This window comes from Balaenoptera ricei, chromosome 2 (genome assembly GCF_028023285.1).
Source record: "Balaenoptera ricei isolate mBalRic1 chromosome 2, mBalRic1.hap2, whole genome shotgun sequence".
NCBI classification, from domain to species: domain Eukaryota; kingdom Metazoa; phylum Chordata; class Mammalia; order Artiodactyla; family Balaenopteridae; genus Balaenoptera; species Balaenoptera ricei.
In genome coordinates this window covers 138090725-138117960 of record NC_082640.1, presented here as the reverse complement: position 1 = coordinate 138117960, position 27236 = coordinate 138090725, and the positions used below count along the sequence as shown (strand labels likewise).

Genomic DNA, 27236 nt, shown 5'->3' with positions numbered 1-27236 from the left:
ACTTACTCTTGACCCCTTGCTATTATATAAATTTTAGAATCATTTTAAGTTTAATTATTTTAAAGGTTGGGGTTTTGGTAAGAATTATACTGGTTCTATAAATCAGTTATGAAGAACTGACAATTTTACAATAATGAGCCTTCCCAACTATGAACGTGGTGTATCTCTCCATTTATTTATTTAATAAAGTTTATGGTTTTCTTGATGAAGATCTCACATCTGTTTTGTTAGATTTATATTAGAATATTTTAATAATCTTGTTTTCTTTGTTGATGATATCTAGAAATGCAGTTGATTTTTGCCTGTTGGTTTTATATCCAGCAATATTGCTACATTCTCTCATTAACATTCTATTTATAGATTTACTTCATGTCTTCACAGACAATCATTTCCTCTGTGAATACTGACAGTTTTTCTTTTCAATCCCTAGTCTTTTATTCATTTTTCTTGTCCATTCTAGTTAGGACTTCTGTATAGTACTGAATAAAAATTACAATGCAGTCACCTTTGCTTTTTCCTTAAGTTAAAGGAAATGAGTTGAGGGACTTCCCTGGCAGTCCAGTAGTTGGGACTTCGCCTTCCAGTGTGTGGGGGCGGGGGGTGAGTGTTTGGTCCCTGGTAGGGGAGCTGGGGTCCTGCATGCCTCACAGCCAAAGGGCCGGGGCGTGGAACGGAAGCAATGTTGTAGCAAATTCGGTAAAGACTTTGAATGTGGTCCACGTCAAAAAAATCTTAAAAAAAAAAAAAAAATGAAATGAGTTGAATGGTTTTCCATCAAGTATAATGTTTGCTGTCAATTTGTGTGTGTGTGTGTATCTATCAGGTTAAAAATAAAATAATTCATTTTTAATTAAAAAATGTAATAAGGAAATATAAAATAAATGACTGCTTACTTGGTTTACTACATTTTTGTTCAGTTCTTGTCTCTCTCCCACAGCCTTCTCCTCTTTACCAAAACCTTATTACCCTTAGCCCCAAAAGACCTTTCAGTGGAAAAATATTTGAATGCCATGGGATTATATTTTTCTCCAACAGCTATAACTTGAAACTCTGGCTAATCAGGATTATAACTGATAATGTCCTGTGGAAGATTTTTTTATTGTTTAATCCTCTAATTTATATTAGAAAAAACTAAGTTTTAAAGTTTTATATTTATAGATAAGAAATCATTTCCAGCAAGTGCAGATAAAAATACTACTCATCTCTTAATTTTAAAAATTGTTTTTCAAATATTTGCAAAATTTTAAAATTGAAAGCTCTGCATCTATAAAATATGATTGAATTGTAAAAAAACAAATTATGCTCAGTTTATATATTTTAAAGGCATTGCAGGAAAGAAAAAGGAAAATTTTGGATGAAGCTGTGGAATTAAGTCAAGATCATTTTAAAAAATATCTAGTGAAACTTAAGTCAATCAATCCACCTTGTGTGCCTTTTTTTGGTAAGTTACTAAAAATGGATTTATATTTTGAGGGGGAGTTTGTTATATAGTGAAAAGAGACCAGCCTCTAGAAGCAGATTGTCCTGATTTTATATCTGAGCACATCTGCTTTTATTAGCCGTCTATATTGATAAATAAAACCTAAACTCTGTATGTAAACTCTATCTATAAAGTGAAGATTCTAGTAATTACCTCGTAGAGTTGTAAGGAGCTCTGTGGGATCTCTAAGACCAATAGTCTCATTCATGAGGGCACCTCTCAAAGGCCTAACCTCCTCATTCTATATCACACTGGGCATTAAGATTTCAATGTATGAATGTTGAACATTCAAACATTCAAACCATAGCATGCACCAAAAATGTCTCCAGGCATTCCCAGATATCTGTCCTCTGGGGGACAAAATTGCCCCCAGCTGAGAGCCACTGATTTAAATGAATCAGTAATTTTGCATGAAAGAGGAACTGAAGATTTTCTTCCTGTCCAAAACTGAAGAATAATTCTTTTCTATTTAATTTACGGGCTTTGGGAGGGCAGAATTAGTTTATAAATTTGTAGTCTTATTAACCAGAATTGGCTTAAAATTAATTTATTGATCAGTAATCATTTAAGATCATTGGCATTAAAGATTTATAAGTAAATATTAAAATGGTTAGAATAGATTTAACACTTACAATTTTAGACTTTGTGAATGATTCCTCCCTTTTATTTTAGGCTATTAGACTAAGAAATGGCAAATTAAGCTCTTTATAAACCCTAATTTTCTTTCAATTTTAAATGGTTTCCATCCATGTAAAAAAATTCTTAATGTAAAATTGATTATTAAATATATCAGAGATTTTAGTAGTAAGAACTGCTGTATTATAGGATGTCTTTTGACTTTACTAGATCAATTGTTTTCTCAAATGGTTAAGTAACCAATTTTAAAACTGTTCTTCAAATACTTTTTTTTACTAGGAATATATTTAACAAATATTCTGAAGACTGAAGAAGGGAATAATGATTTTTTAAAAAAGAAAGGGAAAGATTTAATCAATTTCAGTAAGAGGAGGAAAGTAGCTGAAATTACTGGAGAAATTCAGCAATATCAGAATCAACCTTACTGTTTACGGATAGAACCAGAAATGAGGGTAAATATTTTCTTTGCTTTTCTTTAAAAAGAGAACATGTTAAATCCTCTGCCCTCTCTAAGATACGCCATAACCATACATTATGATCTTTATTTTGCTATGAAAATAATGAGTTAATTTATCAATAGATAGAAATGGTGAATATTAGATATTCTGCACTAACAGTCTGCAGTTATTAATATTATTAGGCACTTTGTCTTGACATTGTTGTTTCTTTGTGCAACTGGTTTAAGTAACACTTTCAAAAAATGAATGACAAAGTGGAATGAAAGAAGCTTTCTGATGTCCACACAGTAAAAAGAAAATCCACTACCAGTACTATCATTGATTGATAGACATTTTAGATATTTTATATGTGCCAGTGTAACATTAAGTAATTAATCCCTTTATAAGAACATTGTGTTTAAATAGGGGAAGGGTTTGGGAGAGTGGTGTGTATATATGCATAGTAAAAAATGATTTTTTTAAAACATTTTCTCACTTGGTATTCTGTTTTGAGCAATAGTTCATAATACTGATTCTGTGGTACTATAAGATGTGAAATATCTTCTAAATTAGAGTAAATTATGGTATTATGTTTATAGTAAGTGAGTTTTATTGTATTATACTTATTTGAAATTCAGAACATATGATAACTATCAGAATAAGTTCACCTTTCACATTAAAAATTGTGCTACACTTTCAGATGTAGTCTGCAGGTTGGGCATGTTGAGTGAAAATGGTCACTATTATTCCCATCCTCCTAAATTGTAAGATGGTAACTATTCTTTGTTCCAAGTTCAAAGCAAAGAACCCTAAAGTCCTAAGAAAAAATGACCTGAAGAATACACCATTATGAAAATACAGACAGATACTTGCTCTAAAGAAAATTGTCACCTATTTCATCCCCTTCTCTCACTATTTAGCGAACCCTCTGTGATGTGATGCTTCATAGGGCTAAAGAATTGTTCTTGAGGGAACTTCCTGGTGGTCCAGTGGTTAAGACTCTGTGGTCTCACAGATGAGGGCCTGGGTTCAATCCCGGGTTGGGGAACTAAGATCCCACAAGCTGCATGGTATAGCCAAAAAAAAAAAAAGAAATGTTCTTGAAGCCCAGATTAGAGTTCACACTGTATTTCCTCCCAGAAATAATGTTACATTGTAGTTGGGTATAATTAAAATAGTAATTTTAGCATTCATATCTCAGTAATTCCTAGTAGGTTTCTGTGATCCGATCTAGACATCCTACTGTTGTTTAAAGCATTCTTTTGTGGATTAGGGGCAGAGAATGCTTTCTTTATGATTGACTCAAAGTAAGTTTAAAAAGTAGATAAAGTAGCTAATCACTTTCAAGCATAGTTAACCAAACTAAATAGTATTTTAAAAAATAGAGCAAGGGATGAGAAAAATCACGATTATAACTTTATAAAAGTCTTTAAATTACTGTTGGTCCATTTGATTTGATTTAGCTAACCTGAATATAAGAATAAATTGTTTCAGTATTGTTAAAGGAGTAATATTATTTTCTTGAAATTGGCAGAATGCCTGAAAAATGGAAGAATTTTATACTAGAAATTCTAAAGCTCATTTTGCCTACTGCTAAAGCTAAACCCCAGAACTTATTTTTATATATGCTTCTAAGCTACTTCAAAATTAAATAAAGCTAAATCCAGTAATTTGCTTCTAAGAAATTTTTCTAAGGAAGTCATCAGAAATGCACAGAAAACTTTATGCACAAGGAGTTGTTAATAATAATTATTACTATAATAGCAAAGAATTAGAAAACACCTATGTGGGTTACTACCTATATGGAAATCGGTGAAATAAATTCTGGAACATCCATCTGGTGAAGTATTATATAGTTAAAATTTGTATTATTTAAAGTAAATAAACCATACAGAAAAAAATTAATTGAATACTTTCAAAAGGCTAAAAATAGCTATGTTGTGATCCCAATTTTGCAGGAAAAAAATTGCAATATATGTATATGTGCATATATTCACACACAGAGTTAAAACATTGGAAGGATATTCCTATAGTAAAATGTTAACAGTGAGATCTCTGGTTGGTGAGATTACTGTTTATTTTTCTTTTTGTACTTTGTTAAATCATCTAAATTTTTTACTTAAAAACTTGTATTTTATAAGCAGCTCATGCAGCTCAATATCAAAAAAACAAACAACTCAATCCAAAAATGGGCAGAAAACCTAAATAGACATTTCTCCACAGAAGACATACAGACTGCCAACAAACACATGAAAAGATGCTCAACATCACTAATCATTAGAAAAATGCAGATCAAAACCACAATGAGGTATCACTTCACACCAGTCAGAATGGCCATCAACAAAAAATCTACAAACAATAAATGCTGGAGAGGGTGTGGAGAAAAGGGAACCCTCCTGCACTGTTTGTGACCACCGAGAGGAGTGGGATAGGGAGGGTGGGAGGGAGGCTCAAGAGGGAGGGGATATATGTACACATATAACCGATTCACTTTGTTGTACAGCAGAAACTAACACAACACTGTAAAGCTATTATACTCCAATAAAGATGAAAAACAAAATTTTAATGTCTATTTTATAAACTAGTATATAAATAAATATTTATAAATAAACTAATTTATAAAACAACATGTAAGCTTGGAAAAAAATTTTTTTTTATTTATTAATTAATTTATTTTTTTGGCTGTGTTGGGTCTTCGTTTCTGTGTGAGGGCTTTCTCTAGTTGTGGCAAGCGGGGGCCCCTCTTCATCGCGGTGCGTGGGCCTCTCACTATCGCGGCCTCTCTTGTTGTGGAGCACAGGCTCCAGACATGCAGGCTCAGTAGTTGTGGCTCACAGGCCTAGTTGCTCCGCAGCATGTGGGATCTTCCCGGACCAGGGCTCGAACCCGTGTCCCCTGCATTGGCAGGCAGATTCTCAACCACTGCGCCACCAGGGAAGCCCCAGAAAATATTTTTTTAGTAAAGACAAAAAAGTTACTTTGCTAGAGGCTAACATAGATATGTTTATATAATTGTTCTTGAAATTACTTTTGAATAGACTTTAGTCCAATTTATCTCTTTTTTTTCTGATCATCAAAGTTTCATTGTGGATTATAACTATAGTTCTGTTTTAAACACTTTTGACAGCTTATTACTGATGATCATTTTGTTGTTATAATGAGTAGGAATGTTAACTGAGGGATACTGAGCCATTAAGATGGTAATAAGTGAAAAATCTGTTCATCTTCTTAAAAGAACTTTAAGACTGGAATATACAACTTCCATAAAAACTTTATACTTTTATTCGAAAATAGAGAGATTGGAATCAGCAATTCTTGAGGACTTTTCAGACATTAGGATCTGTTAATTTGTTGATGATATTTTTGTATTAAACTGATGAAGTAAACGTTTTAATAAAATCTAAAATATGTACTCATGGATATTTGTTTAATTCCAGAGGTTCTTTGAAAACCTTAACCCCATGGGAAATGCTTCTGAAAAAGAGTTTACAGATTATTTGTTCAACAAGTCACTAGAAATTGAACCCCGAAACTGCAAACAGCCACCTCGATTTGTAAGTCCATTACAGTTTTGGAAAAATTTGTTTTTTAAAGCATTGTTGTCTTTAGCGTTCAACAGACTATTTCCATTAAAATTGTACTTTGCTCGAATAGCTGTTTTTTTTGTTTTTTTTATAAATTTATTTATTTATTTTTGGCTGCGTTATGTCTTCGTTGCTGCGCGCGGGCTTTCTCTAGTTGCGGTGAACGGGGGCTGCTCTTCATTGCGGTGTGCGGGCTTCTCATTGCGGTGGCTTCTCTTGTTGCGGAACATGGGCTCTAGGCGCATGGGCTTCAGTAGTTGTGGCACATGGGCTCAGTAGTTGTGGCGTGCGGGCTTAGTTGCTCTGCAGCATGTGGGATCTTCCCGGACCAGGGCTCAAACCCGTGTCCCCTGCATTGGCAGGCGGATTCTTAACCACTGTGCCACCAGGGGAGTCCTTGAATAGCTGTTTTTAAGTGTTTTGTTTTGCAGTGTTTATACTATTTCTAAAATTATATATACTGTGGGGGAAAAGTTAGCATTTTGATAAAATCTGGTTTATCCTTTATCTTAGTACCACTTGTTTATCTGTCCATTTTTGATCCTTCCTAGTATAAGGGGAAAAGCTGTGAGAAAGTGAGAACCTAAATGGCAGGTAGCTAATGGAACAGGAAATGAAAAGACCTGGGAAGGAGTAAGGAGAGAGATCATAGTTCTTCTGACTTGACCCTCGCTCCTGCCATAAGAGCACCATTGTCCGTAGTTACCACTGGAACCCACCTCTCTTGCTAAAATTTGCTGCTATACAGTAGTTCCTTTTATTCCTGGGGTTCGCAGTGACAACAGAAGTAGTGGAAGACCAACTCTGAGTAGCTGACAGTGAAGCAAGGTGTGGAAGGAAGTAAAAACATTTGTGATACACCAGCTTCGAGCCAGGTAGTTTCATGTTACCTCATCTCCACAACAATTGTATGATATTGATCTTACTCTCATTTTACAGACATAAAAACTGAGGCTCGAAGGAGATAAATAACTTTTTTCAAGGCTGCATAGCTAGATATGGGCACACTTGAGGTTTTAACTCAAGTTACCTGAATCTGAGTTCATGTTTTTTCATTAGTTTACCACTGGGAGAAGTTTTAAAAGGGAAGTAGAGGTTGAAGGTGGGAGATAATGATAGCAATTTTTTCCAAAGACTCTAAAGTATCATTGTGGAGGTTGGTCCTTTATTATTAGGGAGGGGGAAAGAAAAGGTCTTTTTTTTCTAAAGCACCTAGCATAATATGTTGCATATATTATGTCTACAGTGAATATTTGTAAAATTGATATCAGTAATTTGAAGAAGTTTAGGTTCAAATGTTTGGGGAGCAAACAGTTGTTTTCACACAGATTTTGCAGTATTTTATTTCTGTAGTATGAAAAGAGGTTTACTTATACAGTATTCGAGTCAATGTTAAAATTAAGCCAATCAAATCCCAAAGCGTTCCACTGGAATGTTACAGACTGTCCTTGCAGACTGGGATTTACTGTACTCTCTTAACTGTATGCTAGGAATTAATAAGGTAATACTAAGTCATAATAAATAAAGTACATGCAAGTTTGTAATCATAATTATATTTGCTTTTCCTAGCCTAGGAAATCAACTTTCTCTTTAAAATCTCCTGGAATAAGGCCTAATACAGGCCGACATGGCTCTACCTCAGGTACTTTACGAGGTCATCCAACACCATTAGAAAGAGAACCATGTAAAATAAGCTTTAGTCGGATTGCTGAAACAGAGCTTGAATCAACAGTGTCAGCACCAACCTCTCCAAATACACCATCTACTCCACCAGTATCTGCTTCTTCAGACCTTAGTGTGTTTTTAGATGTGGATCTCAACAGTTCCTGTGGTATGTATTTGATGTAAACTATTTGGCAAAAAAAGGAATCTTGTGTTTCAGTTAATTCTTTTCATCATTTTAATTAGGAAACTGTAGAATCCTTTGCAAACTGTATTAGTGTGAAAAGTGACATCTATATGTGAAAATAGTGATTAACATGGACTCCGTAAAGCATTATTTGTGCATTGTTTATGCATCTTATTTTCTAATTTATTCATTCAACAAAGATTTATTTAGAACCTTTTGAGCCCCAAAGCTACTCTAAAGGGGAGCAGTAGACAGTGAAAAAGAAAACAAAGCAGATAAGTTTTGTGAAGGAAATTTAAAAATAGACTGTGTTAGAGAGGGAACTACTTATACTAAGAAAGGAAAAACATTCCAGGTACAAAGAATACCAGGTTCATTCTTTAAAAACTAACATGGCCAAAGATGATGATAAAATTCTGAACTCTGTGTGTGTTATTATGTATGTTACTTTATGCAAACATATTTTAAAAATATAACGGTACATATTACCTTCCTTTTCAAATTGATATTTCTCATTCCAATAGGAAGCAATAGCATCTTTGCTCCAGTCCTCTTGCCTCATTCAAGTAAGTAAGAATTTGAGTCGATTCTAATGAAATGACTATAAAGATAATAATTGAATTGATAAAATTTGTATATGAATATTTTGGGTTTTAGCAACATTTTAAAATTTTAAGAAATGAATGAAATTCTTATAAATAAATCAAATTATTTGCTTTCAACTGTGTACTATTTAAACTTTACTACAGTTTATTTTCATCATTTTACAACCTATCTATGTTCTAGGGGCTGTATGACATTGAACAAATTACTTAGCATATCCAGTTTGTTAAGGATCAGATGAGATAACTATTTAGAAGCAGCTAGCACATTACTTGGCACAGGATGAACAGTGATTTCATATCAGTTGCCTCTCCTCTTCCCCACTCCTTCCAATTCATTTCCTATAGGAATAATACTAAATGTTCATCAGGTTCCCAGGCTAGCCTTGATCACTTATTTCTTCTCATGAGCTTTTTTTAGTTAAAGCAGCATTTTAAGTAAAATACTGTCACCTTTCTTTCTATGGTCATTTGTTTAAAACAAAATAACCCAAAGGGACACAGCAGCTTCAGGAATAATTCTCCCAATCTAGAGGACTTCTGCTTCTGTCATAGTAAAATGTAAATCATTTAGATAGTAGCAAGAGAGTTTCTGTCTTGTGAGAAAAGTAAAGTTTTTCTTTTAAATGTTTAATTCTGTACTTTATTTTAATTTTTAAATTTTTATCAAGGTGATATATGCAAATACTGCTTAAAACACTTAAGATGAAATTAACAACAGTTCTACCCGATGACTCCCCACCCCTTGTTTTCCAGTGGTTCTTCCACATTTTTAAATGATGTTTTTATATTTTTCTCTCTCTAGAATCATTTATTTTAGACGGTGTTTACTGATTTCCTATTATGGTAGATGAAGATTTCACCCTTTACCTAATATACTTAGCGCATTTGGGGAAAATATTATTCACTGCCAAGTCAAGGAGTGTATACTCTGATCATGCTTCCTTTCTTGTACAGCTCTGTTTCCTGAAGTTAATAATAGCTTCATTAATGTTTAGGATTTTTGTTTGTTTGTTAGTTTTTTAAACATCTATTGCTACATCTTCCCACACCCTTTTACAGCACAGTTTTCCTTAAAGTCAGACCATTTAGGGAAGTTATCTAGGTTTTTTTGTTTTGGGGGTTTTGTGTGTGTGTGCTTTTTAACTTGGAAACTTCCTTCCTGATGCTCTTTTGTCCTGCTCCAGTTGGGACTGGTTGCTGTCTTGGCCTCTGACCCAGCTCAAATCCTAGAACTTTCTTTTGTTGTCATACTAGAAATTCCCTTCATCTCTCTTGTGTTGGATTCTTGTTTTTTGGATTCCTTGTCTTCTTTCTTGATATGCTTCCTTATTTTGGTAGGGGTACATCTTTAGTAGCTCCCTGAGAAAGCATACATAGGATATAAATTTTTAAGTTCTTGCATTTCTGAAAATGTATTTATACATTTAGTTGTTATTAGATTGGCTGGGGGAATTCCCCAGCAGTCCACTCCACACTTTCACTGCCAAGGCCCCAGGTTCAATCCCTGGTCAGGGAACTAAGATTCCACAAGCTTCATGGTGCAGCCAAAAAAAAAAGTTTGGCTGGGTATGGAATTTTAAATCATTTTCAGTCAGAATCTTGAAGACAGTTTCCCACTGTCTTCTAGCTTTCATACTTGCTGTTTAGAAGTCTAATATCATTCACTCATAAATTATTCATGCATAATCTTTAAATGCCTATTATATGCAGGCACTGTTGTAGGTGTGAGAGAAGTGGCACTGAACAAAATAGACAAAAATCCTTCTGTCAGTGATGCTACATTCTTAATCCTTTTTTTGAAAACTGAGGTTTACTTGCTGTAGCAAAGAGACCCAAAAATACAGTGTCTTACATGAAATAGAAGTTTACTTCTCAAAATATCCAGAGCAAGTAAACAACTCTGCTCTATAAAGTTTTCAGGCTAGCAGGGCAATCCAGCATTCTCAAAATTTGGCTTCCATCTCTGAGTCTTGAACAACTGATTTGAGTTGTTACCATTTTTCTGCCAGCAGGAACATGGAGGGCAAGGAGCTTTGTTACAAAAACGTGATCTGGGAGTTGCAGGTATCACTCCTGCTCTCATCCCATTGGCCAAAACTTAGTCCCATGGACACAGCTGCAAGGGAGGCTAAGAAATGTTGTCTGTAACTAGGCAGCCTTTTGTCTTGCTAAAATTCATGAGATCCTATTACTAAAAGGAAGAAAGGGACAGGTGCACTGGGGGACAATTGGCAGTCTCTGCCACATTAAATTCAAGAAACTTTTAGGATCTTCTGTTTATTCCTAATGATCTATACATTCACAATGATCTGCTTTGATGTGGGTCTTTTTTTCTTCTTTCATTTTGCTGTCTATAATGAGCCCTTTAACTTTAGAGATTCATGTCTTTGATTTCTAGAAAGTGTTCCTTGTATCATTTTTTAAATAATTTCTCCCCTGCCATGTTCTCTGAGTCCCTTTTTGGAGCTTCTTTTCCATATTGTACACCCTAGATTCATCCTCTGATTTTTTTTTATCTCCTCTTGTCCATCTCTTTGTTTATGTGTTCTGTTTTCTGGGAGATTTCCTTACTTTATTGCCCAGCTTTTCTATTTTTTTTTTCATCTATCATGATTTTGAATTTCTAAGAATTCTTTCTAAATTCCCTCTGATCATGCCATTTTTATATCATCCTAGTCTGGTTTCATTATTCAATTTTTGAAAAAAATTAATTTTGTTTCTGGTATGGTTTCTTTTCTGAGTTTCTTTCTTCTATTAGTTGTGGTCTGTTGTCTTTCATATTGGAGGTTTTTCTTTCTTGTCTGGGATCCTTAGCTTTCTGTTCATATTTTAGAGTGAGGCAATATAAACTGATGGGAAGTGCGATATCCGTGGGCAAAGCTTGTTGCCTTGTAGGTTTCACTGTTAGAGTGATAGAGTGATGAGAATTTTTTTTGCTTAGGAAGTCCCCAAATTTCAGAATCTATGAGGCGTTTTCTCTAAGAGTGTTTAGTTTCTCCAAAGAAAGATCTTTGAATCTTCTTCCTGGGAGATCTCTGCATTTAGTATGAAAATCTGTGTTTTCAGCACAGACTAGTGTTCCCAAGTCTGAAGTTTAGATTCTCCAGAGAATAAAACCCTCAGTCTCCTGCAGTGGTGGGAATGTGGTAATTGCCTGGCCTCACTAAGTGGAGAATAGGATTTGGGGGTTCTCACTGGTCCTTGTATAGACGTAATCATATCTTCTGTTTTCATGTCCATGCCTTCCATTATACCAAGTGCCTTTAATTCCTGATCCCTCCTTTGGTTCTCTGGGGGCAAATCTGCTGCTGTTTGTCAGTCCCACTCACTATAGACATTTGGGTTTCATCTTCCTCCATTTGTCTCCTTCATGTACATTGTAGTCCACCTTCATGCATTGAAGCTTCAGGATCCACATGTTTCCTGGCTTCATTGAAGTTTGTGCATGTTTCTTATTTTCCTGGTTGTTCAGCAGTGGAGATGTTTTTACTACATATATTAGTTTCTAGTGCTTCTGTAACAAGGTACCACAAACTGAGTGGCTTAAAGTCCAGTTCTGGAGGCTAGAAGTCTGAAAATCAAGGTGGCAGGGCTGTGCTCCCTCTGAAACCTGTACGGGAGAATCTTTCCTTACCTCTTCTGGCATTTGCTGGCAATCCTTGGCATCCTTTGGTTGGTAGATACATCACTTTAATCTCTGTCTCTGTTGTCACATGGCCATCTTCTCCTTGTATCTCATTTTCTCATCTCCTGTTTTTATAAAGACACCAGTCATACAGAATTTGGGCTCACTTTCATCCTAACTTGATTACATATCTGTAAAGACTATATTTATAGATACGGTCACATTCATAGGTGCTGGGGTTAGGGCTTCAACATAACTTCTGTGGGGGGGGACACAGTTCAACCCATAACACTATGCCATTTGAGAACCAGGAGTTCTAGACATTATTCTGGGTGGTAGTAAAATACATTTTCCATATGATAAAGAAAATCATGTTTTGAATTTTAATAGAAAACATTGAGAATAACTGCATAAAATTCTGAACATCTTAAAATCCTGAAAGAAATAAAAGTATGAAAAGTGCTCACATACAATGGGAAAAACAGCAAGACTGCATTAACAATGGGCATGAATAGACAGTTTACATCAAAGTATGAGCAAGCCTATGTTAAAAGATACTCATATATTACTTATCCCTTGTAAATTGATATATTAGTATGATCCTTTTGGAAAGAAATCTGAAAACAACATATCAAACCAAAAAAATGTTCACACCCTTTAGTTACTCATTCAATAGAGAACTGAGTACTTTGTACCAGCTACTCTGCCAAGTACTAAGGATTCAACAGCAAACTAGAAAGACAAAGTCTCTGCCTTCATTAATACCGAATACCAAAAAATTTTTGTGAAGAAGTCGCATACATGAAGATCACATTGTTCATCCTGCTCCCGTGGTTTTTCTACTTTACTTTTAGCTCCTTAGTCTCTCTTGCTGGTTTCTCTTCATTTTCCCAACCTATTAACATTGGAAGGCCCTAAGTCTCTGAATCTCTTTTCTTCTCACTCACTTGGTGTCTCGTTCACTGTTATATCGTCTATATGATGATAATTCCCCAATTTTTTTTCTCTGCCCAGAGCCTGTCTCTTGACCTTTAGGCTCATGTATTCAGTGACCTGTTCGACGTCTCTATTTGGATATCATCTCCTCTAAAGTTGTTCTTCCCATCGCCGCCTCTTCTCAGTCATGACCACATTTGTCTAATTGCTGAGGCTGAAAATATTAGAGTTATCATTACTTCTTTCTTTTTCTCATACCCCAAACGTGATCCATCAACAGGTCTTATTTACTTTCAGAATATATCCAGGATCTAACCATTTCTTTACTGCTGCCACCTTGGTCCAAGCGACCACCATCACTTACCTGGTTTATTATAGTAGCATCCTAACTTCCCACCTTCCACACTTTAGTCTGTTTTCAATACAGCAACTAGGTCCTTTTAGCATGTAGGTTAGACTCTTCTCACCTCTACTTAAAGCCAGTGGCTTTCCATCTTAGAGTAAAAGCCAAAACTCCTTCAAAAGGACCCATAAGGTCCTATGCAGTTTGGCCTTCTTTGATCTATCAGACTTCATCACCTACTCTTCTCTCCTGTTGTTTACTCTGCTCCAGCTACTCTGCCTCCTGAACAAAATAGACAGATTCCCACATCAGGACTTATGCTCTTGCTGTTCCCTCCGCTTGGAGTGCTCTTCACCCTTCTGGCCTTGTGGCATGCTCCCTTGCCTCCTTCAGGCTTTTGCTCGGTGTTACCTGAGTGAGGCCTTCCCTGATCACCCTCTTTGAAATTGCTCCCCCTTCCCTACCTAATATTTCTTCTTTTAACTTATAGCCATTATACTTTTACTTAATTATCATGTTTATTCTCTCTTATCAACCTAGAACATAAGCTCCAGAAGGACGTGAATTTTTGCTTCCTGTTCACTGCTGTATCGCTAGTGCCTAGAAGAGTGCTGGCACTATAGCAGATGCACAATAAATACTTGCTGAGTGGATGGACGAGTGAATGATAAAAAATTGGAAGTAACTTACATAGCTAGCTAACATTACAGAAATTGTTAAGTAAATTATCCTACATTCACTGGTTTGGAATACTAAGGTTATTTAAAATGCTCACAAAACCTGTATAATCTTGTGGAGAAGTGCTCTTAATAGAAAATAAAACTGAAGTTGAACTTCACACTTCAACAAGGGTTACTGAGTGCCTCCTATGGAGAAACATTCTGTGTTCAAGTGTTTAAGTGGGCTGACTGTAGAGTCAGACTCAGAAACTTTCATAGCTATCCCATTATCATTAAAGTATTTTCTGCTTCCATGAGCGTGTGTGTTTCTGTAAGGAAGAGAAGACTCAACTAAGTTTGCCTTAAACAATAAGCAAGCATTCTGACTCAGATAGCTGGAAGTCTGGAGGAAGGCTGCTTTAGGACTGGTTGATTCAGTTATTAATGATAACTGATAATGATAACTTTAATGATGTTATTAAAGACCAGATTTCTTTTTGACTCTTCATTGTTTTGTCCAGATTATCAGCTTTATCTGAGGCTGTTTTTCCTCAAGGTCATAAGAGTGGTGGCAGGAGTATTGGTTATGTGCTTTCTTGTTCAGTCAAGTGAGAAAGAAAGGTACAGAGAAAGGCTGACAGACCGCTTTTCCAAAAGAGCAAAGAACTTCCTTTTCAGTAGCCTCTTGCAAACCTCCTTTCAAATTTCAGTAGTCTGAATTAGTTCATGTGTCGACAGCCAGTTACTCTGGCTGAGGGAATGGTCTAATCAGGCCCCACCTCTGGAGCTAAGGGGTGAGGTCAGCTTTCACTGAAGCACACAGCTGTATGCATAAAAGAGAGGCAGATAAAAGTCTGATCAAGTTAAGACAGCGAGTCCTTTGTCCACTTCTTGACTGGAATTGGGGTGCCCTGGGCAGAATTGGCTGACTAAACCATATGGGATGGATTCACCATCACCAAGAGACAAAGACAAGGCAAAGTTTGCTGGGCAAGCAAAAGGAACATATTCACAGCAGGTAGTGCTCTACCTAACCTCCTCACACCATCTGCCAACCCCCCCAGGCATACTTTTTGTTTCTGCTACTGGCACTGTGAGCCATCAAGACACCCTGAGGTGACTGCAGAGTCACGTGATCAGGACAGCAATTTTTGACATGGAGTAATGCGTGACATCTTTACTTGGATGTCCCATAAGCAGTTCACACAAATTCAGTGTGTTTAAAATTAAACTCACCAACTTCTTTCCCAACTAGCTCCTATAAACCCAGTCTCAGTACAATGATAAACAAGATATGATCACTATCTTTATAACAACTGTGTGTGGAGATATAAAATAGGAAGTTGGTCCATAATTACGGGTATTTTTTTAACCATATGAAAAAGACAAAAGAAATGAACATGAAAATCGTTCTTATTCTATGCCTGGTTGGCATGTTTATAGGTAGTTTTTCCTCTAATACTGTATTATTTTGTAAATTTCCTTTAATGCAGTTGTGTATTGTTTCCATTATCAATGAAAGACTTGCAAATAGAAGAGTCCTGTGATACAACCCTACCCTATGGTCTCCTATATGGAGGTTTTATTACCTGTGTAGAAATGTATCCAATATTAGCTGCTTCAAAAAATTCATGGTATTTTACACTGAGAATACTGTTGATTAGCTAAGGATTTAATTTTTGACTGTTGTCTAAAACCAGTCGTCTACACTGCATGTTTATGTAAGTTAACATGATGTTAAAAGAACTTAAGTAAAAATAATGTTCATTTCGGGGGAAAAAAAAAGCATGGTCTCTGTTTATGGATGATCTTTCTCTGGAAGTTAGTACAGTTTATACAAACAAAAGGCTTTTCAGGGAGCAGAATCTCCTTATTAATCTTAATTGAATAGTATGTTTTCATTTAGCAGTAGTACCTAGTATGTGCCAGGCGCTACCACTGTGTTACATGCTACAGATATGAAAATAAATACACACTGCCCTCAAAAAGCTTACACCTTAATGGAGAGGATAGCTAAACCAACAGTCAGCTACAGTACAGTCTGACAGATACCATAGCAGAGGTGATCACAGATTGAAGTAAAGTTTTGTCTTATGATTGCATTGTGACTTGTGGTTAAACTAATCTTTTTTACCCCCAGAGTCTTTCTTTAGTTCGTGTGGTAGTTTACATAGACTAAGTGAAGAGCCACTGATTCCTCCTCCACTTCCTCCTCGAAAAAAATTTGATCATGATGCTTCAAATTCCAAGGTAAGGACTTCCCTGGTCGTCCAGTGGTTACCTCCGGGCTTCCACTGCAGGGGCACAGGTTCCATCCTTGGTTAGGGAACTATAGATCCTGCATGCTCCTCCTCGTGGCCAAAAAACAAAAACAAAAAATCAAATTCCAAGGTAGTCAACAGGACTTAGGTTTGCCTCAACTTATTCAAAGTTGTGAATCTTCAAAATAGGGCTTGTTCTTATAAAGAGTCTGTCAATTACAATTTGGTCACCCATTATGGTTTTTAAATATTTAGGTTGTTTTATTTAGAAAATACCTTAAATAATTGTTTAATCCTCATAATAATTTTTCTAAAAAAAGAGGCTGGGCAGATTCACAGATGCTCAGAAGAAATACTTTTATTTCTGGTGGAGATGGAAAGAACTGTAGTATTCAAACCATTCTCCAAACTTTCACCTGATGCTTCTCAAACTTTAGGTTGCATCAGAAGCACCTGGAAGGCTTGTTAAAACCAGATGGCCAGAGTTTCTGATTCAGTAGGTCTGGGGTGGGGCCCAGGAATTTGCATTTCTAACAAGTTCCCTACTCGTGTTGATGTTGCTGATCCCTGGCTCACACTTTGAGAACCACCACTGAGCCTCACTGGGGATCGTAGAAGTAAATGGCCAAAAAGCAGAAGCTGGATGTTAAGTCCTCTTGTCCTTTCATGTCCTTTCATGTCTACAAAGCTATATATTCTTTTTACATCACTTGCCCATTATTATAAATAAAACCACACATTTATAAACTATATATAAAGCAAGATAATCTGAGGCTTTATAAGATTTCAATTAAAACATCTCATATATCAAAATATTAAACTGGGCCCTGAGTGAAACTGGGAGTAATTTACTCATAAATCTGATCATTAAACCAGATTAACCTATTTTGAGGCTCTGGATTTAACTTAACACATAAGAATTCTTTAGTCTTTTAAAAACTTTTTCTCACAGATTTTTCAGGAGAACAGAGGTATAATTTAATCTTTTTGTTTTTGAGGGAACTATGAAATCTGATGATGACCCCCCTGCTATTCCGCCAAGACAGCCTCCTCCTCCAAAGGTAAAACCCAGAGTTCCTGCTCCTACTGGTGCATTTGACGGGCCTCTGCATAGTCCACCACCGCCGCCGCCGAGAGATCCTCTTCCCGATACCCCTCCACCAGTTCCCCTTCGGCCTCCAGAACACTTTATAAACTGTCCGTTTACTCTTCAGCCACCTCCGCTGGGACATCTTCACAGAGATCCAGACTGGTTCAGAGACGTTAGTACGTGTCCAAATTCTCCAAACACTCCTCCTAGCACACCCTCTCCAAGGGTACCACGTCGATGCTATGTGCTCAGTTCTAGTCAAAATAATCTTGCTCATCCTCAAGCTCCCCCTGTTCCACCAAGGCAGAATTCAAGCCCTCACCTACCAAAACTGCCACCAAAGACTTACAAACGGGAGCTTTCGCACCCCCCATTGTATAGACTGCCTTTGCTAGAAAATGCAGAAACTCCTCAATGACCCTAGCCATATGTAGTCATTGACACTGGAATGGTATTTGTAAAGTTTTTTTTAATTTATTCAAAAGAGGCATAGTATTTTAGTACTTTTTAAAAATAATGCTCTTACAAAAATGCTACTGATCAAATAAGCTTTTAAAAATTGGAAAAATAAAAATACAGAAGTCCTTTACCATTATCCTCAGGTGATCAGTAGCATTGCCTTGTCTTGGATCCTCAGTGCTGCCCAAAGGCCAGTATAAAGAATTTATATTTGCACTGTAGACTCTGCTAAAATATGGTTTAAAGTGACATTGATTGCACTGAAAGGGGATAGTGCATTTGTGGAATTTTTCAAATTTGAGTAACAGATGACTTTTTAAGGCAGTAAATTTATACACATATAGGGGGTGTGTGGTGATACTGATTTTTAAGCCTCTTTGACCATCTTCTAGTTTTTACGTCTAGTTTTTACACTTAGGAAGATCGTGAATAACACCCACTGTTCTTAAACTCTTTAATGCCATGTCTTAAAAGCCAGAATTTGCTGCTGAAGACAAAAGTGAAAAACAGAACAAAAATAATAGAATGCACTGTGTTTATTGTTTTGTCGAAATGTAAACAGACTACCTAACCCAATCATAGAGGAAAAAAGGGCATATATCTTATACAGATGTGCCTTTTTGTTTTTGCAGACTATGGTGTCTTTAGCTAACGAGTTGCCTGTTGTTTTGGAAAACAAAGTTAATATGCCATACATGTACAGTTTTGTTTATATTGTACATTTAAAGATAATGCTAATAACCTATATAAATTTATGTGACTCAAGGCCTATAATACAGTCTGCTACTTTACTAATTCATAAAGCCGGAGGATAAGTTTCTTATGGCATAGGAAAAAACTGCATTGCCTTCAAAACCAAGTAACTTTCTCTATAAATCTCGTGTTAACTAAAAATTTTTAAAGTATTTTTTTAGATTGGTAATATTTAAACCAGCAGACACTTAAAGCTTTATTAAATTTTTAATCAGAGACGTGATTAAAACTTTTATTTGCCATTTGTACTCCTTCATTCTAAGTGATGAAAAAGCGTGTTTTCCTCTTAGTGCCGTAGCAGCAGTTGTAAAGTAGCCAAAAGCCACATTGTTTATTTACTGGTCTGTGGCCTTTTACTGTGCTTTGTATCAGAGTTCCTAACAAGATTAATAAATCACCCCAGTCTTAATTTTTAAAAGACGTTTAAAATATGTGTTTTCATTATAAGGAACAAGGGGGGTAAGATTGTTGAGTTCTGTAGAAGTAATATATACACACATTTTCAATAATTTGTGCAATTTAAGTTCCATAATCCCAAAGAATTTAAGTGGTGTAAACGTCAGAGGGATAACTTTGTCTTCACCGTTAAACGCAGTCACAGGCTTCTTGCAACCATTTTTACGCATTCAGATGAAAAATTAGGAGCATGTTAGGAATTCTCTGTAAGCAGGATTATAGCCATCCTTGGTAGGATCTTGGAAGCTGCCTTGATTTAAGGCCAGTAATAAAAAAACAAAAAAAAACCCAGTGTGAAACAACCTCCAACTAGATAAAAACACTCAGGTTGGCTTTGTCCGGAAAAGTAATTTAAACTGCCCGTTCGTTGAGGCAGACTTGTAATTTAGGGGAGAAAGAGGCGGTTCCGCGCGCAGGGGAAGCCTTGGCCTGCGGCTGGGCCACGCCGGTGAAACGCCGCTTTCCGGGCTTTGTGCCTTTGCGCACGCGCTCTGGCGCCAACTCCGCCTCCTGGAGGCGGCGGGCCCCTTGCAAGGCGGGGCCCAGGGCGGTTGTGTGGGTGTGACGTCGCTGCGCTCGACACTCAGTGTTGCCGGGCGGCGATGGCGGCTCCTCTGGAGTCCTCCGGGGAGGACCAACTGCGGAACTTTGTGCGAGTTTTGGAGAAGCGAGATGGCACGGTGTTACGACTACAGCAGTACGGCTCCGGCGGCGTGGGTTGCGTTGTTTGGGACGCTGCCATCGTCCTTTCTAAATACCTGGAAACGCCCGAGTTTTCCGGCGATGGGGCCCACGCGCTGAGCCGGCGGTCGGTGCTGGAGCTGGGCTCTGGCACCGGGGCCGTGGGGCTCATGGCTGCTACCTTCGGGTAAGAGCTTGGCGGGAGGGGACGCCGCTTTTCAGGAAACCGCGGTTACTGGCTTCCCATCCTTGTGCCTACACCTCAGTCAACGTTATTTTATAGGGCAGATGTCATAGTCACCGACCTAGAGGAATTGCAAGACTTGCTGAAGATGAATATTAATATGAACAAGCATCTTGTCACTGGTTCTGTTCAAGCCAAGGTACTGAAATGGTTTGTATGGCCTTTCAGCTTGTTTTAAGATAACTATTTGTAGTTTGCTTTAAATTGTTGCACTAAAAGCATGGTTAATACGAAGGGGACTTTCTGGGTTTTGTTTGTAAAACAGGTCAAACAGGAATATTTTAAATTAGTGAAACAACAGTTTAAAATATTGGTTGACATTTTTAAGGGGGGAAGAAATAGAAGACTTTCCTTCTCCTCCAGACTACATCCTGATGGCCGACTGCATATACTATGAAGAGGTGAGTATTTAATAGTGAAGGCTCTTCCTTTAGAAGATTTAAACCGTATTTGGTGGATTCTAAAGCACGCATTTCTTAGCATTTTTACATCTCTGAATGCAGGATATTTGTTCCATAGTTGATGACACAGTAAAGAGAAAATAAAGGTCACCAGGAGCTACATATATACACTCATGATTAACATAGAGGCCCATGAAGCATATTGAGAAAAGTGATATGTGCATTTTGCGAGAGGTGTCTGTAAAATTTTTGAAGGATTTTGCCATTTGGATCTCCTGTAAAAGACTAAGATTTCTTCTTGTTTTTTATCTGATGAATGTGTTAATCGTGACATTAATAATTAAGTTGCATCGTAAAGAATTCATTGTTCTGTGGCAAGATTTATTATATTTATAGAATGATTTTTTTAAGAATATCAGTTTGTGTAGTGTTGTGGGCATCACTCATTTTTTTCAATAATGAGCATTGAACCAACTTATGTTCTAGTTAGGGTTGGACTTGCTTTTGTAGGTAAATTGTTGATTGTTTAAATCCCAAGTTAAATTAGATTAAGTTTAATTTTAAGAGTGCCGTCAATTCCATTTGTTTACCCATGGGGACTCCAAAATGCAGTCACTTGAATCCTTTCTCTGGAAACTGAAATTAATATGATGATTGATTAGTTAAGAGTTTACTAATCATCAGTTACAGAGCTGTAACTACGTTTACTTGTTTGGATTGATTCCAAGATGGATGAATTGTAGGGAAGTTATAATTACTCCCTCCACCTCCCCTACTCCCTTTTATAGTAAACATATAAATTTTTAAAAGTCATAAACAAAAATCATATTCCTTTTTGAACAGTCTTTGGAGCCACTGTTGAAAACCCTAAAAGATCTCAGTGGATCTGAGACTTGTATTATATGTTGTTATGAACAACGAACAATGGGAAAAAATCCAGAAATCGAGAAAAAATATTTTGAGGTGAGTACTCTACTAGATCTATCTTTGTAGTGATTACCCTTCAGAGAGGCTATATGTGACTTTGTGTTCAAGTGTATTGTGGTAATTTTGAGTAGGGAAAACATTCCGCTTGTATGAACCCAAGGAGAGGATCCTTCATAGCACACCATTCTAATAACCGCCAACCTCCCTCCCCACCGCCTTTTTCATCTTTTCTGATTATTTATTTATTTTTCTTTTCTAACTTGTCGATCTGTAAAACAATGTAAAATAATAATGTGACACCCTTGTCTTTCCTGAGAAAGTTTTCAGCGTTTCTTTATTAAACACGTTGCTGGCTTTTAGGAACATGTTAACGATGTATATATTATTTTTGGAAATTACATCATAGAAACATGATATGTGGTATCTTTTTATTTTAGTGTTTTCTACTGTATTTTTATGATAGCTTTGACCAGTGTATCCTACCTATTTTGAGGTTTTTCTTTTTTTTTTTCTTTTGAAAGAATTAAAGACCCACAGGAAGTTGCAGAAGTGGTACATAGAATCCCATTTATCTTTCGCCCATCTTCCTCCAGTGGTCACCCAAGCCCTTTTTATGGGCAAAAATCCACCACATTACAAGTGACTCCTCATAAGGGTACATCTGATTAGCCCTGCAGTTTTATCCTCTGAAAGGGTTACTTTGGGTAAAGTGACTCTTCATGACTCTGCCTCAGATATAAAATGAAATGGTTTTTTATGTTTTTCTTGAACATGAAGAACGTTAATGAACTTTTGAAATAATGTATAATTGAAAATTTTATTTTATTAATCAACTTCAGTTGAGTTAAAACATGTAAAATGCACATGTATCAAGTGCTTAGCTCAGTTTTTCATGTGCCCCTCCCCAGTCAGTACTCCAAAGGTAACCACCATTCTGATTTCTGTCACCAGATGATAGTTCATGTTATTAACTATAAAGTATATCTTTTTTAAATTTATAGCTTCTTCAACTAGACTTTGACTTTGAAAAAATTCCTTTGGAAAAACATGATGAAGAATATCGAAGTGAAGATATTCACATTTTATACATCAGAAAGAAAAAATCGGTAAATACGTATTTGGCTTTTCATCCTCTGAAGCGATTTCATTAGCTGGACACTGTCTCTGAGCTTGTGTGTGATGTAGATGTTAATTTTCATGTGGGGAAACAGCTTTGATGATTCACTGGACTCGGGCACTAACTCTCAGCGTTAAGATTGCCTAACCTACCTGACCTCAGGTTTTTCCTCTAAAATAAGGCAGGCCTCTTTTGTAAAGGTCTTTTCTAGCTGTAAATTATATAGCTTTATAATTGGGCATTACCTCAGACAAGGAACTTAACTATTTATAAATTTCTGTTATCTGTTAGAGGTTTTAAAATGCCAGTTCTGTCCTTCGTGAACTCTCTCCAACCATTCATATGTTTTTTTAATGGTCCAAGTAAACTATAAAAAGGCAGATCTGTCCAATAAAGAAAAATGCATTCAGTTAAGTAGAATTTATATATGTTCCCCTTTTTGGTTGCTTCCTTTACCTGTTATACTAATTACATTTTATGCACGTTGCCTCTCCAATGCCTAGAATTTGAACCTGTAGACAGGAAGAATTGTATCTCATCCATTTTTGTACTCCAGCACCTTCTATGTATGTGACTGGTATAAGGCAGGGGCAAGATCAGTTTTATGAATTGAGAGTGCTAAATTTACTTAGTTCCATTTGTTTCTATTATCTTTCCTTTGACTTTGTGATGAAGTTTTTTGATTATGTGAATTCGAGCCAAAAGCAAATAATGTGTAATTTTTGGAGTCAAGACTAGGTGTTGAGACTATAAGGAAAGAAGAGCAGTAGGATTAGTAATTCAGATCAATTATTATGTAGCATGGCGCTAGAGACAAAAAGATAAATTAAAAATGTTTTATGCCTTAAGGGATCCAGTTTTAGCTGAAGCTGTTATATAGTTTTAAAAGTAGATTTTTTTTTTTTTGAGGCATAAAGATTTTGTGTTTCCTAAATATGAAGGCTTTTTTTTCTGCAGAGAATCATTTGTTTCTTTAACTTAATATAACTTACATACGATAAAGTTTACCCTTTTAGAGTTTACACTTCAGCGATTTTTAGTATATTCACAGAATTGGACAACCATCACCACTTTTTAAACATTTTCATCACCCCAAAAAGAAACCCCATACCTGTTAGCAATTACTTCTTTTTCCTGCCTCCCCCAGCCCCTGACAACCACCAATCTGTATCTCTGTGGATTTGCCTATTCTGAACATTTCATACAGATGGAATCACACATTATGTGGCTTCCTGTGTCCGGCTTCTTTCATTCTGCAGTGTTTTCAAGGTGCATCCATGTTTTATAGTTGAATAATATTCCTTTGTATAGATATACCACATCTTATCCATCCATTCATCAGTTGATGGGCGTTTCTGTTGTTTCCACTTTTTGGCTCTAGGGAATAATGCTGCTGTGAATATTCATGTAAGAATTTTTGTGTGGCACATGTTTCAAATCTCTCCAGTGTATGTATACCCAGAGTAGAATTGCTAGGTCATACGGAAACTCTACATTCAACTTTTTGAGGACTTGCCAAACTGTTCCAAAGCTACTATTACCATTTTCCTTTCTCACCAGCAATGTCTGCAGGTCCCAGTTTCTCCACATCCTCACTAATACTTATTGTTGTCCATCTTTTTTATTGTAGTCATCTTAGTAGGTATGAAGTGGGTTTTATTTCCCTAATGACTAATGATGTTGAGTATCTTTTTTTTAACTGACCTTTTGTACATCTTTACAGAAATCCTTTGCCTATTTTAAAATTGAGTTGTCTTTTCACTGTTGGGTTGTAAACTTTCTTTATATATCCTGTATACTAGACCCTTACCAGATATATGACTTCCAAATACTTTCTCCCATTCTGTGGGTTGTCCTTTCGTTTTCTTGATAGTATGTCCTTGGAAGCACAGAGGTTTTTAATTTTGATGATGTCCAGTGTATCTGTTTTTTCTTTGGTTGCTTGTACTTTAGGCATCAGCAAAGACCATCTCTAAACATTATGCATGGCTGTTCATTTGAATTGCATTAGCCATTACTAGGAATATTACCTGGTATTAAGTACCCGGTAAATACTTAATTTATGATAAGAGATCAGTGTTTTAAGGTTTCCATTTTTTTCTTACAGAAATTTCCGTCGTGAAATCTAATCATCTTACCCAAGCCTCTAACAACGTGGGTAAGCTAACATTGTGAATGGAGCATGTGAATACAGCATGGGAAGATTGTGTTCACAGATTTTTCCAGCATGTCCTTAGGGATCCGATATGTAGACAACCACCACGGGCTGCCTGCAGTACGAAAAATGATCGACTGACTGCCTACCTGCCAATGGGCCTGAAATCAACTTAGTTTACTTTTAGCTCAGCATCAAGTTCTGCTTAAAAGAAACATGTTTCAGTCACTCCTCAAATAAAAATAGGTACTGAGGTTAGCCTAAAGTCTGCCAAAAATAGTGAAGTAGCATGGTTGACTTGGTGTATTTTCAGGAAACTAGAGATAAGTTGATCCAGTTTCTAAAGAGAGATATCAATTACTATTTAATAATGTTTAAATTCAAATCAATAAATTTTAGCTTGTCTTCAAGATAAATTTAAAAGGTTTTTATTTTAACGTATTTATGCAGTGGTTTTTACCGTAAGTATCTTCCACTTCATTGCTTTTAAGATAACTTTAATACTTGTGTTCTTTTACTTTAAAAAAAAAATGAAAATACTGTTTTGTGGCCAAGTTCTATGCTTTTCCTTCACCATACTGACTACAGTATAATTTACTATGTGAGTTAGATAGTAGATTATACCGTAGTCAGTTGATAAAGATGAAAGTAAGGTATCGGGAGATTGGGAGGGAGGAAAAGGTATCTTTACAAAATTGTTTACTTGAGAATGGAGTGAAAATAAAAAGTCCAGCTTCAGGCTCTTGCATTTATGTGGCTCATGCACTTTTCCTCACGTATAGCTTCCAGGAAAATGCGGCTAAAGTCACTGGTGTTAACTTGTTTACATGAAACAGAGAAAAGTATTTAAATGACTACAAATGCAGTTCTGTATACATTTATCAAATGATTTTGATTCTGTGTGGTCTCTGTTTTATGTTCTCATGAGAATCATCTGTTCACAGACTGATCTATCAGGACTTCAGTCGCATGGTTCCAAAGTGTAATGGTAACCAGATGGAATTCTGGTACTTACAGACATTGGTGCTAGGTGGCACAATTTATGTGTTAAAATAAACATTGTTTTTGAGATCCTGTGACTTTGAGAATGTTTCAGAAATAGCTTTTGAGAAAATGAACATTTAAAGAAGGTGACTGGTTTCCAGAAAGAGCAAAAGCAGCCCTAGAGAAATTAAAGATTAACATCAAGAGAACAGTTATTTCCTTCAGGCTTGCTTCAATCTTTAATGTTTGTTCTGCTGGGTTTTTTTTTTTTTCAAACTGCTCTTAGCATTTCATTAAGCAGCTTACTAAGCAGTTAGTGTAACCTAAGTATATGATACTTTTTTAGTTACAAACAATACCAGGTGTTACTAGTGAAGTCTTAGAACAAATGACCACTTTCTGGCTTGTTTCTTTCTTTTTTTTAATATTTATTTATTTATTTATTTATTTATTTATTTATTTAATGATAATTTTTTCTTTTACTTCAGTGTTTATTTAGGCTGCACTGGGTCTTGGTTGCAGAATGTGGGCTTATTTAAGTCTTCTTAGTTCTGGCATGTATGCATGCAGGATCCAGCTGCATTGAAACTGGGTATCCTGTACGGGGACCACAGAGTCTTATCCACTGGACCACCAGGAAAGCCCCAATAAAGCTTTTATTTGCATATCATCTGCAAGACATGTAACTCTGTAACCCCTACCAGAGATTAAAGAACAAAAAACCCCAGAAACACCTAAAACTACACCTAATGGGACACAGATTTCTAGAAATTTTTTTTCACTTTAATACACCCACATAAATAGCCAAACAAACACTTGCAAGTCATCTTGCTGTTAGAGATGAAAACGTAATAATTCTTTTGAAAAGATAATAATTCTTTCATTCTTACCACAGTTAGGCAGCCTTGCCAAAACAAGGCCTCAAAAAATTATTGTAAGACTCAGTTGTTTCCCTCCACGGAAATCTTTAGTAAAAGGCGAAAGATTTATGCGATATGAAGAGAAATGAGAGTATATGGCTTGTTTCTTAACATTATAGAACTTGTAGAAATTAGTTTAACATTTACCAGCAATAGTAGTCCATCCAGATTCCTCAGATACCTTTCACCCTCCTCCCGTTTTCACTGTACTTCTAAAAAGAGTCGCTGTGGGTCTTGCCTGAAGTGCCCTTGACAGTCCTGTAATGAAAGCCCAGCTCCTTTACCTCAGACAGGTGACCATACGCCAAAACTTCCTGGAGGGGTTGGGCTGAAGTCAGCCTCTTTGCAGCTTAGCCAGAATCACACCCTTGCTTGTGTGTGCTTCCTCTTCTTTCATGTCCTATTCCCACTCCCTTACTTATCACCTCCTTAATAAGTCACTTGCATACATGCATTGCCATCTGTTTCTGGGGAACTGACCTAATGGTACTGACTACAGAATTAAGTAATTTGTAACAGAAAGTCAAGTGAGTTTTATTTTCTTATTCTGGAATAAGGCCGAAGCAGACGTTAAAAGGTGCCCATCCCCACATTCTAGGATCAGAGAACCACGGTGATTAGGACCAGTAAGCAC

The 27236-nt window shown here is 36.4% G+C and overlaps 2 protein-coding genes and 1 non-coding gene across 4 annotated transcripts in view; 2 read left to right on the top strand and 1 right to left on the bottom strand.

The window, feature by feature from the left end:
* The window catches only part of SOS2 (SOS Ras/Rho guanine nucleotide exchange factor 2), a 99979-nt gene extending 80844 nt beyond the window's left edge, over window positions 1-19135 (top strand). Inside the window, exons 17-23 of the mRNA XM_059914189.1 lie at window positions 1324-1441; window positions 2396-2568; window positions 5991-6107; window positions 7707-7968; window positions 8511-8552; window positions 16295-16404; window positions 17414-19135. Coding sequence (XP_059770172.1) covers window positions 1324-1441; window positions 2396-2568; window positions 5991-6107; window positions 7707-7968; window positions 8511-8552; window positions 16295-16404; window positions 17414-17923 — 1332 coding nt within the window. The 3' untranslated portion in view covers window positions 17924-19135. The remainder of the gene's footprint in view (window positions 1-1323; window positions 1442-2395; window positions 2569-5990; window positions 6108-7706; window positions 7969-8510; window positions 8553-16294; window positions 16405-17413) is intronic.
* Window positions 19136-19621: 486 nt separating this feature from the next.
* Window positions 19622-25777, top strand: VCPKMT (valosin containing protein lysine methyltransferase). 2 transcript variants are annotated; one of them, XM_059915698.1, is made up of 6 exons: window positions 19624-20041; window positions 20138-20248; window positions 20427-20499; window positions 21343-21462; window positions 22428-22532; window positions 24651-25777. In XM_059915698.1, exons 1-6 carry the CDS (start codon window positions 19776-19778, stop codon window positions 24663-24665), a joined length of 690 nt encoding a protein of 229 aa, XP_059771681.1. In that variant the 5' UTR covers window positions 19624-19775; the 3' UTR covers window positions 24666-25777. The 2 variants fall into 2 exon arrangements, with proteins under 2 accessions (XP_059771682.1, XP_059771681.1); XM_059915699.1 differs by lacking the exon at window positions 20427-20499 and having other exon boundaries at window positions 19622-20041; window positions 20138-20237.
* An 806-nt stretch (window positions 25778-26583) lies between these two features.
* LOC132361637 (U5 spliceosomal RNA) lies at window positions 26584-26697 on the bottom strand. Its single transcript, XR_009501911.1, has one exon. It is a non-coding gene; the product is annotated as a U5 spliceosomal RNA (small nuclear RNA).
* Between the last annotated feature and the right edge of the window lie 539 nt (window positions 26698-27236).